The 15,981-nt window shown below is 36.0% G+C and overlaps 2 protein-coding genes across 2 annotated transcripts; one reads left to right on the top strand and one right to left on the bottom strand.

The window, feature by feature from the left end:
* The first annotated feature begins 2,545 nt into the window (after positions 1–2,545).
* Positions 2,546–3,225, top strand: LOC121979414. The gene is made up of 3 exons (XM_042531404.1): positions 2,546–2,773; positions 2,820–2,924; positions 3,022–3,225. The coding sequence occupies exons 1-3, from the start codon at positions 2,546–2,548 to the stop codon at positions 3,223–3,225; spliced, it is 537 nt and encodes a 178-aa protein (XP_042387338.1).
* An 11,220-nt stretch (positions 3,226–14,445) lies between these two features.
* Positions 14,446–15,612, bottom strand: LOC121979413 (F-box/kelch-repeat protein At3g61590-like). The gene has a single exon (XM_042531403.1). It carries the CDS (start codon positions 15,610–15,612, stop codon positions 14,446–14,448), a length of 1,167 nt encoding a protein of 388 aa, XP_042387337.1.
* Positions 15,613–15,981: the final 369 nt, after the last annotated feature.

Genomic DNA, 15,981 nt, shown 5'->3' with positions numbered 1-15,981 from the left:
CCGGATGATGGGTATGCCATACATTAGGAATTTTACTTTCGACATGTGTTTTTTTTTGCACACCTTATGGTGATTTATTGATCACACGGGTAACTGTAGACAAAGTATCGGACAAAGTATCAGACAAAGTATCAGAACACCATATTAGAAACTAAAAGTTTGGAAGGTGGATACAAATAAAGACGTCATAATCCCAATGAATAATTTGGGGAAGTATGCTCTATTTATGAGCTCAACCTCTTCTCTTTGCCTCGATACTTCTTCATTGCCGGATTTGAAGTCGAACTTCATTTATATCTCGAATTACTGGGGTGATAACGTGGTTTACAACATGGAGGACAAAAGCTTCACCTCATTGAATTTGCCTGTATTGTCATCTCCAGAGCTGGACGGCCGATGCTAGTTTGGTTTACTCCATCTTGTGCATGCTGATCCAATGTAAATTTAAAGTTTTTAATAATTTTTTTTCAGACTTCAAATTTATTCCAATGATTGTAGTTATATAAACTCGTATATGAACATTTTGAAATTCTGATAATAATATAACAGTTGAATTTTGTGTAATTTTCTTTACTATTTTTTTATAAAAAAACCGTATCTATAATTTTTGGTATTTTTTATATATAAAGCAGTACGTATGTACCATTGAAGCTAAGCAATCATCTTCTTATATATACATAATATATGAAAACAAATTTGTATATAGCACGTAAACTACTATGATACATATGATCAGAATTACTTAACTAAAGGTTCAAGCTCGAGAAATCATCTGCATAGCTAGTGATTAAAAGGACATATATATCAAGGTTGATCGAGGAGAATGTGCACAACTTTATATATACACGTAACAAACTGAAATATTTCCTGGCGCTAGCTAGCTGGTCTCTTCCTCCTCTAGCGGTGATGTGGCAGGTGGAGAAGCTCGCTGGTCGGAGGAAGGTGAGAGCAGATCTTCTAGATCATACTTTATGATTCAGAGAATGAACCACTATACTAATTGGTTGATTTATGTTTGGATCCCATCTGTTAAATAGATGGGGTGATCCATTCAAATCAATCAATATATGTTTATGGTTCATCCTTTAGTCTGCAAAGTGCGGATTAGAGAATCCTGCTTGCACATCAGTGACCCCTTATAGTCGGTTTTACGGATATGGAGGGAGGTAAATATAGATACATAATTGAAAGTGTATGACAGAGACATTAAGCTCAGATAATAATAATCCGAGAATCAAATCCTGAACTTTTTGACCATAAGATCATATGCTCCCAACTGTACTACGCCCTGAGTATAGACAATGTCCCAACGCTTCTCCTCCATGTGGCTGTTATTCCATCACACCACAACTGCTTATTAATCGTGATTGGGCCCACAACGATATTTAATATTCTCAGAGATAGTGTGTCATCCTTTTGCGTATTGTGTTGAACGATTGAGTATGATCCAACGAGTCGTGTTGTATTCAACCTCAAGCACTAGATCAAATTTTATTGGAAAAAAGTAGAAAGGTCGTCGTTTAAAAAAAAAAATTGGCATCCAGTATTACCGATTAATAAAAATAAATCAAAATTAATCATAAATTTAAAAGTATTTATAATAAACAATCTATCTATCTAATTGTCTTAAGTAGATCTATCGAGTTCTGAGGCTACGACACCAGGGAACATTCAGATTATCACTCATAAAATTATAATTATTTTATTATTCAATCATATATATAATTATTCAACGTAGTATTATTATTATTATTATTATTATACCTCGCTTAAATGTTAATTGATTGAGTACGTTGTAATAATTATAAATTTATACGTAGATACTATAAATTTTATAAACTCTAATTACTAAAACACATATTTAATTTATTCAACATTGATAATAATTTTACATTATAATATAATTACTATAATATTTACTATCGATCATTATGATTTTATAACTTTTATCATGTACGTTATAAATTCATAAATTAAGCTGAATATAATATACTGAATATTACTAAAGGATAATTGAATAATTATAAATGATTAAATTAAAAGCTAAAACTATCACCTCTTAATACTCTTTAAAAAAAAATTATGGAATATATTTATCTTAGTTTATTGACCTTGAAAAAAAAGTTAACTACCTTTGTATGAAAAAGGTTAACTACTTGATTGAGTATTTTTTTTACTCTAAATTCTATTAGAGCAGTCACGTCATCACGTGTATATCAACCATCTCAATTGGTAGGGTGAATAATTATAAATGATTGAATAATAGGATGAAGCGCGAATGAATACTGATTTAGAAAATAAATAAATAAATAAAAATGTCTTTATTTATTTATTTTTGAAAAGGTTGCTTTTCAACTGCATGCAACTTCCTCCAGCATTCGATCAACCTTGTTTTCCCCATGCAGAGCAGATTCATCCTCCCTCCTCCACGGCGACGAAATTCCCCCGCCTTTGCATTCTCACGCGCTGTCTTCTTCATCCTTGTATAACTCCTCCGCCTCCTGATCTCTCTCCGATCGGACCTCACCTGCTCGATCGGTTCCCCATGGAGGCCAATGCCCACGCTGCCGCTCTTCTGGCCGAGCTCAACCAGGACCTCGAGCTAATCAAGCAGATGGAGTCGCACCTGCATGATCTCGACCTCTGCAGGGCTCTAGCGCCCAGGCTCATGTCCTCCATCCAGAACTCGATTCTCATTGCTAGCGATCGGCCTCCGAGCAGCGAGACGCCCAAGAGAAGGTACATACGTCGCAAACACGCATTGGCCGCTTGGGCACGAAGCTGACCGGTGATGAATGCTGTTGGGGTTTAATATGCAGGAAGGCGATGCGATGCACTCGAGGACGCGCAAAGTGAGGCTGAGCTCGGTGGCTGGGGAGTCGAAGGTGTTAAAGTACGGACAGAAAGAGAGCCAAATATCCAAGGTCAGTCACTCTTCTCTAATCATAAAGAGATTGAATTTTGTCGAACGAATTAAACTGCATGCCATTTCGATAAACTCTTGATCTTGTCTTGTTGCAGAGCTTATTTCCGGTGCACCCACAGCGAGCGCCTCCCTCGGCTGCCCCGCACGCGAAGAAGCTGGTGCAGCGATCGGACAACGACCTGCTGGTCTTCGACGTCACCTACCACGAGCTCCTCACTTGCCTTCAGCAGCGAAGGGAGCAGGAGGAGCAGGCATGTAATGTACGACAGCCAAGAACAGAGGATGGCAGAGAGGCTTGAAGTGTAAAGAAATCTTGTAATTTTCCTCATAGATGAGAAAATGCCCTCATGATCTTTTATATAACATGTAAAATGAGAAAACTGAAATGAATAAGAATACGGGAATAATTTGGAACATTTGAAACTGAAATTTAAATTGAAGTGTAAAGACCTTTTCTCCGTAGCTAATAGTTAGGAAGTTGTCCTCTTTAAGGAAGCTTTTCATTTCACAATTTTCTTTATATTCCAAGCCAGTAAAACATTACTGATTTGCAAAGTGTTAATTTATGAGACTGCATAGACAGTAAATGAGTTCAACCAGCAGTCCGGTACTGATGTCTTGTTGTCTAACTTGAATTCGTCATTGCAGCGAATATTGGTGTTTTTATATGCTTAAGTGTAGTGTTATTAATGAATATTATTGGTGAACATTGTTTACAAACGTTGTTCACGAATGTTGTTTACGAATATTATTCATGAACGTTGTTCACGAACGTTAACGAGTTGAATACATATGTGTTCAAGCTTATTTGTTTATTTTAACGAGTTGTTCAAGCTTATTTATTTAATTAATCTTGTGTATATTGAACGAACATAAATAAATTTTATCAAACTGAACACCAAACTTATTCACGAATATTTCATTCATTTACAACTATACTCACCAACTAAATCAATTATGAGGAAACACATCTCCCAAACATTAAGGCCATCACAACTAGTGTTCCATTCCTTTCAAAAGTTCACATATGTTTGTTGGAATAACATCTCACATTGGAATCTTAAGTGGGAGTAGGCTCCCTTCTGGCGCCTACCTAATTTGACTTAAACAATGTCATATGAGAAAAAGATAAACTATTATAAAAACTATTGAATGAGGGGGAAAATATTTTTTTTTTGTTAATCTAAAAATGATTTTTTCAAATATAATAATGAAAATTTTAATCTAAATGACGGAATACTTCATGGTGAGTCATGGCCTTATCGTGGCTCAAGAGTTCTACGATTGCCCATGACTTTATCATTGCCTGTGAGTCTCTCGAGCGCCGTGAATCTCATTGTAAACTTGCCAAGTAGGGAGAGTATGCTCGAGAAGCCACATAAACTAAAATTATAATTTTATGATTAAATTTGCACTCTCAAATTAAATTTGTCGAATTTAACTCTAATTATTTTTACTTAAATATATTTAAATTAAGTTAAGGTCTCACTAACTCGAACTAAATTCAAATTCAAATCATTTCAAATTATAATTTGATTAGGCTCTAATCAAAATTTAAACAAACTCAAATTTTGTTTCGAATTAATCTCCTTGAGGCAAAATTATTTTGTTTTTTTAGCTTTGAATTGAATTCAAATATCACATATTTTTTTTTTAAAAAAAAATGTGTTGGTATCACTATCTTAACAGTCCCCCCCCCCATCTCCCCACGTCATTGAGATGGAGTTCAGTAGGAATCTAAATTTAGTAAGTGCATACGCTGAGGTCCGTACAGATGTTCTAAAATCTCTTAGGATGCGTTTGGATAGGGATGGCAATGGATCGGGTTCGGGTCGGATTCTATATCCTCCGTCCCCATACCCATCGGGTATAGGATCTCCGATGGGTATACCCATACCCATTAAAGGATCAAATATCTTCTATAGTTTTAATTTTTCTTCTTTCTATCCAAACACTTTACATGAACTATCTTTATGTTTTGGCACAAATTGGAGTTTGGCAAGTAAATTTTGCTTACACCCAAAAAATTTTGCAATAGCCCCTATTGTAATTGCATAGTTCATGTAAAGTATTAAAATTTTCTTTAATATATGTATATATATTATCTAATCGGGTATTCGGGTCGGGTATCGGGTATTGATAGTCCCTCCATACCCTCCTCCATTCGGGTCGGGTATCGGATCCTCCATCGGGTTCGGGTGGAATTGCCATCTCTACGTTTGGTTCAAGTTATCATGTATAACATTAGTCATGTGATTACCAGGTAATCATATAACTAAGATTATGGAGAATAAAACATAACCAAATATTGTTTGGTTCAACCTAAGTAATGCCACAAAAATTTATTTGTTTACAAGTTTTAATGAATACCTTAGTTTAATATTTTACTATATGGTCAGTTACAAAACGTACTACACAGTTTTTTATTATTTTTTATTTTTTTACATTTTTTAAATTTTTAATGTTTTTTTAATATTTTATTTTTTTACGTTTTTTATTTTTATGTTTTTTTTAAATTTTTTTTTTATTTTATTTTTATGTTTTTTACATTTATTCTATTTTTTACATTTTTTATGTTTTTACTTTTTTTTCTATTTTTTATTTTATTTTTCAATTTTTTAACATTTTATTATTTTATTATTTTTTCTATTTTTTTATTTTTATATGTTTTTTTCAATTTTTTTAACATTTATTATTATTATTTTTATGTTTTTTAAATTTTTAATGTTTTTTTTTCTATTTTTATTTTTTATATTTTATATTTTATATTTTTTTATTTTTATTTTTTTTATGCTTTTTCTATTTTTATGGTTTTTTTTACATTTTTTCTATTTTCTTATTTTTTTTTAATTTTTTACGTCTTTTTGTTTTTTTTAAGTTTTTAAATTTTATTTTTTATATTTTTTATTTTTCTTCTTTACATTTTTATTTTTTGTCACAATTTTCTCTTATTCGAGGGTATTTTGGATAAAAAAAATTCATTAACTCCACAATTAAGAAAAACCTCAATTTTTCAAGATTTTCTGATTCCTGGTTGCATGTCCTTTTACTGACGTGTCGCGTATGGAACATTACTCCGGAATCATCGATTATCTAAACGAAACAAGGTTTTCATTAATAACCTTGGATATATAACTAAGGCTATTAAAGATAATTCTCAAACAAACACACCCTCATAATTTCGAGTCCTTGACTATTATGATCATTTAACTTATGTACTTATCAATTGAGTTCGCCCTAGGCCCACATATATTTTTTTTAAAAAAAAATGATATATGCATCAATTTTAACTATTAGCCATAAATTAAAATTATATTTAAGGTAAAAAGATTAAAATCATAAGATCTCGCTATCTTTTTTTTTCCAACTAAAAAATTTTTACTTTTAAAATTGATTTTATTTTATGCTATTTTTAAAACAGTTTATATAAATAGAATATTTAATTATTATAAAAACATTATTGTACTAATAATTTGTAACAAATTAATAACATATATACTATTTTTGAATTGTTCACATCAAATTAATATGTGTAACAAAATTTATAGAGACGACGAGGTCCTTTAAATAGGGGTGGTTGGCAAGGAAGAGGGATACCGGATATGCAATTTAATTGCCCTTTTTTTGTAGCCATCATCATCTCTTCTAGATGTCTACTTCCTTGTCGGAGATTCCTATGGACATCTTATACTCAATCCTATCCAAACTCTTCGTCCGCGACCTCTTTCGCTGCTCCGCTGTATGCTCACGTTGGTCCGTCGTGGTCGATGAGGTCTGTCGCAGCCATGATGATCAACACCCGCATATCCCATGAGTTGTGCCGGAAAACCAAATTCTCATTAATGGAGAAAATAACGTTCGAAACACCTACGACTTCTTCAGTCTATTGGAGGACCGCGAGTATGCTATCCCGAGCCATGCTCCAAACATCCTTAAGAAAATCGTCGGATCTTCTCATGGTTGGCTCATAACCACCGACGAGGTTAGTACTGTTCAGCGCATAAACCCTATCACGTGCAGATTGACCTTCCCTCAATTCCCACCGTGTACAACTAGAATTTTGAGGCTATGAAGGCGGCGTTATCCTCAGATCCCTCTCGATGAGGAGATTACAAAGTTGTCTTTGTATTCTTCTGTCCTTTTGAGTTGAAAGACTTCTTGTTCTTTGTTAGCGCAGGAGATGAGAAGTGGACGATGATCCCTAGTGATCTATATTACTATGCCGACATAGCCTTCCACGATGGCAAGCTCTAGGTGGTATCACAAACTAAAGAAAATAAGAAGGTGATCGTGGCGGCATACGATCTCTCTGTGCCGGATTTAACTCCGACGAGGATACGAATCTAGATGATGGGTATGCCATACATTAGGAATTTTACTTTCGACATGTGCTTTTTTTGCATCGGGTGATTTATTGATCACACAGGTAACTGTAGACAAAGTATCGGACAAAGTATCAGAACACCATATTAAGAAACTAAAAGTTTGGAAGGTGGATACAAATAAAGGCGCCATAATCCCAATGAATAATTTGGGGAAGTATGCTCTATTTATGGGCTCAAACTCTTCTCGTTGCCTCGATACTTCTTCATTGCCGGATTTGAAGTCAAACTCCATTTATATCTCGAATTACTGGGGTGATAACGTGGTTTATAACATGGAGGACAAAAGCTTCACCTTATTGAATTTGCCTTTATTGTCATCTCCAGAGCTGCAATGGCCGGTGCTAGTTTGGTTTACTCCATCTTGTGCATGCTGATCCAATGTAAATTTAAAGTTTTTAATATTTTTTTCATACTTCAAATTTATTCCAATTATTGTAGTTATATAAACTCGTATATGAACATTTTGAAATTCTGATAATAATATAACAGTTGAATTTTGTGTAATTTTCTTTACTATTTTTTTTTAAAATCGTATCTATAATTTTTGGTATTTTTTATATATAAAGCAGTACGTATGTACCATTGAAGCTAAGCAATCATCTTCTTATATATACATAATATATGAAAACAAATTTGTACAGAGCACTCAAACTTCTATGATACATATGATCAGAATTACTTAACTAAAGGTTCAAGCTCGAGATATCATCTGCATAGCTACTGATTAAAAGGACATATATATCAAGGTTGATCGAGGAGAATGTGCACAACTATATATATATACACGTAACAAACTGAAACACTTCCTGGCGCTAGCTGGTCTCTTCCTCCTCTAGTGGTGATGCGGCAGGTGGAGAAGCTTGCTGGTCGGAGGAAGGTGCTGGTCCACCTGGCGACGGCGTTGAGCAGTATTTCATGGACATAAGTCTAACATAAGTTTGCTTTTAAAAGTGTCCTTTGTTTTCACTAACAAAAAGTTTTTTTAATATAAACATTTTTTATTGATAGTTGGTTATTGGGTGATGAGTCACTTGAGCCTCTTAATTTTTCCAGTGAACAAATCAGAATATAATTATTTGTATAAACTTGTCAATGATTTTTTGTGAACAGTGGCAGCAAGCAATTTGAAAATATTTTAGCAAGCAATTTGAAAATATTTTGATTGCGCTCATTAGCCTATGAGCTAGCTCTGTCAATCCTATTTGATCATATCCTTTTTTACGTGAATTATATCCCTAAAAAAAATCAACGCTTTGTTTTGTACAAGAGATATGAGGCATATCTAATTATTTGTCTTGATAAAAATAGCAAATAAAGTAACAAATTATCCCAAGCCACCAATGGACTTTATTTTTTTCAACTATGAGGACTTTCCCTTTCAATCCACTCTACGAGGCCATCTCTCTCCAAGGTCTGCCTAGTTTATATCTTGCGTAAGCATAACGTTACATCTCATTAGCCTAGAGGTCAAGCCTAGAAAGAATCAATCCTTTGGGGTAACAGAGAAGATCCATTACTCTCAGGTTCGTCAGTCTCTCGAATTGAGGGGAAAAAAGTCGCGAATAAGATAGTTGGTGGTAAAGAGCACGGGGAAGAATATCTTTCTTTATTTATGAAACAATAAATAAAGAAAATGAGAATGAGATTGAAATAAAGTCGGAAGGTTGTCAACTGAAATGGTCGGGAAGGATAAGGGAAAGCAAGGTCAAAACTGAATCAATTTGAGTACAATGGTACGCTCACATGTGCAATTGGTGTATGATATAGACCTAGTTTAATCCGGATTTGGTGAGAAATCATGATTTTTCTCTTTCTCAAAACGTATTAGCCAACATAAAAGAGGAAATACTTTTAAAGAAGTATGATCTTTCGCCGCTACGACTGAAGTTTGTCAATAATAAGGACGACCTTGAAGAGTTCTTAATGGAATACTTCTTCGATTATCCCGATGTACTAGTTGAGAAATGGTCCGAGGATTCTTTACTCATAGGTGTTGTGACACTAAAGAGTAAAGAAGATGCTCTAGTACTAAAGGCTCTATCATTAACGTTACTCTGCCTCTATCAAGGGGGCCTGCTTAAAGACTGTTTCCAACTGGATGATCTGGTTGCTTCCTCTCATTCCCGTCTTCAACGAACAGGAAAGGCTCAGAAAATTTACAAGATAGATCTTGAGCTTTCTAAAAAGTTTCTACCAATCCATGTATTTGATGAAAAGATTCAATCTATAGTTGGAGATTACTTCCTTTACAGGCTAATCTCATCTTTTCTTCATAATCCTATATTGGATGATTATGGTTTCAATAGGAGGGGTCTGCTGGGTATTGGTGGCATTCCCCTTGTAGGTGAAATAACAAAGGTCTTATTCCATCTTTTCCTTAAGGAGACTTTTAATCATGAATTTCCTATATGCTTTACTAGGATCCCTTATTATAGATTCCACAACGAGGTGTATGTTTCTATAATTGGAAATGAGAAAGTGCTCTTTGACGAGAAAGCAGTTCTCAATCTCTTGTATGAACTCAATCTCTTAGGAAAGATCAACTCTATTGGGTCAGGTGATGAACCACTTCTGTGTTGTTTTGATAAGTGGTTGTTTGTGGACTCTGATAGTAACGTACAATTAACTTTGTTCTTATGAAGATTATCTTGATAAACATCAAAAGTTGTCTTCATTCCTGACTGGACTCTTCCATCGCTACCCAACATACCTCCGAGAACGACTTCCAATTCATGGTAGACCACGGAGTTAGAGCCTCTGTTTCTGTGCGATGCGACGACGGCGAATAGCACTACGCCGATGTGGCTGCGAGCGATGCACCCGAGGCCGATACGATCATCGCGGACGGAGGCATTGTAGTTGATTAAGATTTCTTCGGCGGGCGGGGGAATCCACCGGCACATAACGGTTGGATTATGGGGTGGTGCGGAATACGAAAGATGAGGAGGAAGAGTACGAACAGTCGACCGTGGTGGAGGACGACGGACTGCTCGTAAAACCCCTTCCTCTATCCTTGGACTCAGATTAGTAATGCAATTAAAAAATAGAATTAACAACTTAAATAAAATCAGTAAAAGACCAAGAATTACTTGGTTACAACCTATTTGGTTGTTAATCCAAGGCGGTTGAAAAGCTCACTAAGAATCTCCTTCTCTGAAGGTGGAGAAGCCTTTTACACACACTGAAAGCTCAGAAATAAATAGGAAAGTGATTACAGAAGTTGTTATTTTAATTCCTAGCTCCAGAGTTCTTTTTATAGCTCCTGAAAATCCTATCCGTAGCTTGAAGGTGCCTCTAAAGGGGTTGGAAGGCGCCTCCAGCGAGGCGCAGTGGATAAAGCTTTATCCACTGTGAATGACTACTTTGACTGGCCGAAGACACCTTCTATGCTCATGGAAGGAGTCTTCTATGCTCATGGAAGGCGCCTTCCACTTGAAGGTCACGGAGGCGCGCGGGGGCACCTCGAAGGTGCCTTCAATCTCCTTTGAAGGCGCCTCCAGCAGTACTTACAGCCTCTATACGCTCTTCTGCTGCTCCGATCGCTTGGGTGATTGCGACCAATCGAAATAGGGTTCACCCGAACCTAATTTTCGGCCTTCTCCTCGAGCAGGCTTCCACTCCGACTTCTTGTCCCTTGAATGTCGGCTACATTCTTCTTATCCACCGATGTACTATTTCGCAGCACCTCATCCCTCAGATGCACCAAGCCTATCAACTCTCTTCCCGTGTCATCCTTCTCGCTAGCTGTGTCTTCCGCTTGACTTCATGTGCTCCTAAGCTCCTGCACACTTAGACACAGGGATCAAAACAATACAAGATCTAACTTAACTTGGTTGATCACACCAAAATAACCACGGGGTCCAACATAGATGACCTATGATTGCTTGGACGAAGGCAACCATTGGTTGGAGCAGCAACCCCTTTGCTACTGACGGAGGAGGCTCACATAAAAAGCGGACAACCCCTTTTGCTTGTTTAGATGGCGACATGAAAAAAATAAAGGGGAAGAAGATTCGTAAGAGAGAGAGAAAGGTTTTCTATATATATACTTGTATCCTTTAACTCACAATCCATACAAATAGCCTTGGTTTTGTTCAAGACTAAACCAAGTTTAGTTCACAACCAAACTATCTTGGTTCAAAACCAAAAACCGCTTTTAGTTAAAACCAAGCCAATTGGGTTTATAATTAAACTAAAGAGAGTTCAATTTGTCTTCAAAAGATGTGACTCATCCGCACTTCCATTGTGCCAATTTTATTCCATATTTTCCCTTCGTCTGATCCAACTAGACTCAATCTCTCTTGATCTGAGAATCTAATTCTCAAACTCATTTTATGTCTCTTAGATAAACTCGTAGTGTGTGTGACCTTATAAATTCTCAATTTATGTTGGCCATCCATAATTAACCATTAATTATAGATCAATTATGTGGGATACCTAATAGTACATCATAATCCCCAATTAACCAGAAAATCACAGGTTGTTCTCAGAACCACTTCAGAACATTTCAACAGCTACAGTAAGTCGCGTCTTGTTCTTTTCACTGGTATTATACCCACCTGAGTTTAGGACATGGTCTATATGTCAGTCTCCACTAGGATGCCTACATTACACCTAGCCCAAGTAATACTTTCTCGTCTTGTGGATTCAAATTACTCTGACATGTGTCTAAGATTTCAATAATCTTAACATGTGATGCTTTGAACAAAGACTTTGAGTAATAATTCTGACGAGTAGCCATAGGGTATACGTCTCTTCGCAAGAAGCGGTGAATCCTCTGTGGGCTATCTAAACATCTTTAGACACTTCGACTTATGCCTAATCATCTTGGGTCCACATCTCCAAGGAGATGTTTTCTTAAGATGTCAAAGTATAAGCCTTCATAACTATGGTGACTTGAATACCTCAAATCGAAGGAAACTTGCACTTGAACTGTAATAAAAGCTTCATTGACATATCCATATATGTAAGAATCATATGAAGCTTACTACAAGTAATTTCAATGAATTAGTTACCATAACTAACATCTACATTTAATTCTCGATATCTCAATATCTCCAACTAGTGAGAAACAACTGGTTGGTTATATCAAAGAATATAACTCATTTTAGTCTCACAGAATTGTTGATGTCCGAACTCCGAACTCATCAATTTATCTACTAGGAAAGATTTCAATACATTTATAATTACATATGTAGAGATGCTCACTATTTGTGATCCAATTACAAGTTTTCTCATGCTATAAATTATATTGCGGATATTTAGTGAGTTTAAGATCCAATCATACATATAAAAAATATATACTCAAATAGTGAATATCTATTTATTAAATAAATATTACATTCTGTAAGGCGATTGACTTAGGACACCTATCAAATATAACAAAATATTGTGAGTTGCATTGAGTGAACTCCACTTCCATATTTGATTGTGAAAGTTAGAGTGAATACCTTGTGAGGTTGCATCTTTCTTAATTTTTTAAATTGATTGAAACCACCATACTTATTGATTATTGTAGGGCTTGTATTTCATGATTATGTTGATCTTTAGATGGTATCTTAGTTAATTACCTTTTACCGTCTTCTAGGTATTACTAGAGAAATTGTTAGGGAGATGATTTTTAGTTTGTTTCTTTGTTTTAATTGCTTGGCTGGGACGTGCAAGAATAAGTGTGGAAAATTGATAACTATCATTTTGTTATGATATTTTGATTTATATATGCATACTTTTGTGATTTTCTCATGTGTTAATTTTATATGTATCTCATATTTCATAAGTTGTATTTATTTTTAGATTTAATTATAAAGTATCTCAAATTTATGGTATTTGATGCTAATATTCGAATGTATTCTTTATAGGCATTAAATGATCATGGACCAAAGTCAGATCATACCAAATTGAGCTCAAATTTGGGTTTAAATGAGAAGATCGGACTATGGAGTAATCTGGACCGTTCATTCAAGATTTGAGGAGATCCGAGCCATTCTTCATGATCCGGTCCATCTAGCTTAAGGGATAGTAGATCAGGACCCTTGATGAAGATTATTACCTTTGGACCAAATTTAGAAGGACTTTCACCATCTAATTAGATCAAGAGAATTTTCAGCCATCCGTTTCGATGTTGGATTAATTCAAAAGAGTTGAGAAGCTACAGTGACAAGATTCTTCATCAATTAGCTACAGTAGCTTCATCAAAAGAATAGAGGCATGTGTAAGAGGGAGCACCGCTAATCTCCTCCACCGCCAGCCATCCGAAGTGTTGATGAATGCTCATCTATGTTCATGCTAAGAGAGTGACACGAAAAAGAATGTTTAATGTTTAAACTTATTCTAATAAATTTAAGCTCATTAATAACTTTTGAAGTTTTGATCCAAAGTTATTGGTGATTAAAAATATTATCAAAAGAATTTTAACATAGTTAGATTTAAGGGAGGATGGCGTTGATGGATATGTATCAAATTTATTGATGATAGAATTGCCTCTAGCTCTCATGGAAAACTTAAAATGTTTTGAAATTATGAAATGTGAGTATTTTTAAACTTAGAAGTAAGAGAATATTTCATATTTAAAATGATTCTAATGAATCTAGACTCATTAATAACTTTTGAATAGTGTAGAATCAATATCTAAGAACTCTTGGAAAATAACTCGTTAAAAACTTGGATTATTGGGCTCAAAAACATCTTTACAAAATTAAATAATTGGAAATTGATGTGGTAAAAGGCAAACAAAGGAGAATCATTTTCATAGTTAAATAAGCAATCTTCGGTAAAAAAAAAGTAGGATAAAAGAGTCATTAAAAAATGACAAAGCCATAATATAGAACATTTTCCATTACTAAAACTAAAACAAGGGTGGAAATCAAATAAGACAAGGAACGTAACTAAACTAAAAGGATACAACTAGATCTATGGTAAATTTCTTCAGTTACTAGTTTGACTTTTTGTTCCACTGCTCTTGAAGTCCATAAACAGTTTGAAATTAGTCATGATTTCTCATGACATGGCAAAGATGCATGCTGAAATTTGTTACTCTATCTTATATAGATAGATGAACAAAGTCTTAGCAGACAATGAAAATAAACTAAAATATTTTTTTTTGTCGAGATGTAAATGAAGCATGCAGTAGAGAGATCAAGAGGAGACGTCGAGCCTCGGTTCGAAGCAGAAGCCGCAGTAGTTTAGGGACTTGAACTGCAATGGCTCAGTGGAGGGGCACGAGCATGGACACATCTGGCGCGACCATTTCCACACCTTCTGACTCATGTCGAAGGTCAGTACCATCGGCCCTCTGAAGTGCATGAAGAGGAAGTGGCCAGCGCCGTAGCAGATGAAATTTTGACCGTCTAATGTCCTATATATGGAGTTCGGCATTTGAGCCACCTCCCGCCATGTCTTATCCTCGAGTTCCAAAATCACCACTCCCTCGTGCGGCCAGTGGTTTGTCATGCCGACCATGACTAATTTGTTCGACAGGTTGATCAACCCAGCACAGGCAAGACGGTATGGACCACGAATTGATTCTTGAATTAGAGACTCTATGCTTGAGGGCGGCTTGGAGAGATCGAACGCCACTAAGTGGGGGCGTTGCATTGGGTGCGGGCCGATGAAGTAGTAGAGCATGCCGTTGCATATGACGGCCTCGTTGCTGCCCATCCAGCAGCCGATTTCTTGGGAGAAGCCGATGTCTTGGGCAAAGGGCGTGCCCCACGATTTTGTGGTTGATTCGTAGATGTGGATGGATAAGTGCCAATGACTGGAGTTCCCTGGCAGCACGGTGTGGGTGCACTTTGCGACGACCACGGTGTAGCCACTCGTGCGGTGGTCAAACGGCAAGGCGAGCGCGTTGTAGTGGGGGGAAGGGCCGCCGGGGACTTGAGGAAGCAACTTCCAATCTCTCTTGATGGGATTGCCGACCAATAAGAGGCTTCCTTCTTTGAGATTCATCAAGCAGACAAGGCCACAGGAGGAGGACGTGCGCCAGATGCTCTTTTCTAAGCGAGGGGAGTCGAAGTTGTACCACCGGAGGAGACAAGGGTCGTACACGTGGCCTGAGAAGGCGCAGTCGTTAAAGCAGGACCTGAAGAACAACGGCTTCTGTGGCGCCATCATCGCCCACGACAATGGGGGGAAGGAGTGAACCACCTCGTACCACCGTTTGCACACGATGCTCAATTTGATGATGTTGGCGATGGGCAACAAGGAGAGCACCTTCTGCAGGAGTTCGTCCGGTAGAATGGCATCCCCCGATAGCAATGTTCCCCTGTCTTCCTCCTCCTTTCCGTCCCTATCTCTAGGCATCATCCTGATCTTCTTTCGCGACTCCCTATCTCAAGGCATCATCTTGATCTTCTAATTCTGCGACTGCTCCATGAAGAAGATGAGATCGTAATTAAACAAGTACCTAATATATCAGATATATAGTAGCTGCGACCTATAATTAATATAGACATAAAATTTAATAATTGAAAAATATATAGAAATTATATATTAGAAAGCGAATAATTTCTTTCTAAAAAAAATAATATAAATAAGGAAATATATTGACATGAGAAAAATAATGATTAAATAAATAAACTAACAATCAATTCCTTAAAACGAAGATCTCCTGTTGAGAAAAATAAAAATTAACCAAGTAATCAATTTTTAATTTGTCAAAACTTCTATAAA

Source organism: Zingiber officinale, chromosome 5A (assembly GCF_018446385.1).
Source record: "Zingiber officinale cultivar Zhangliang chromosome 5A, Zo_v1.1, whole genome shotgun sequence".
Classification (NCBI taxonomy): Eukaryota; Viridiplantae; Streptophyta; class Magnoliopsida; order Zingiberales; family Zingiberaceae; genus Zingiber; species Zingiber officinale.
This window is presented reverse-complemented; position numbering and strand designations above follow the sequence as displayed.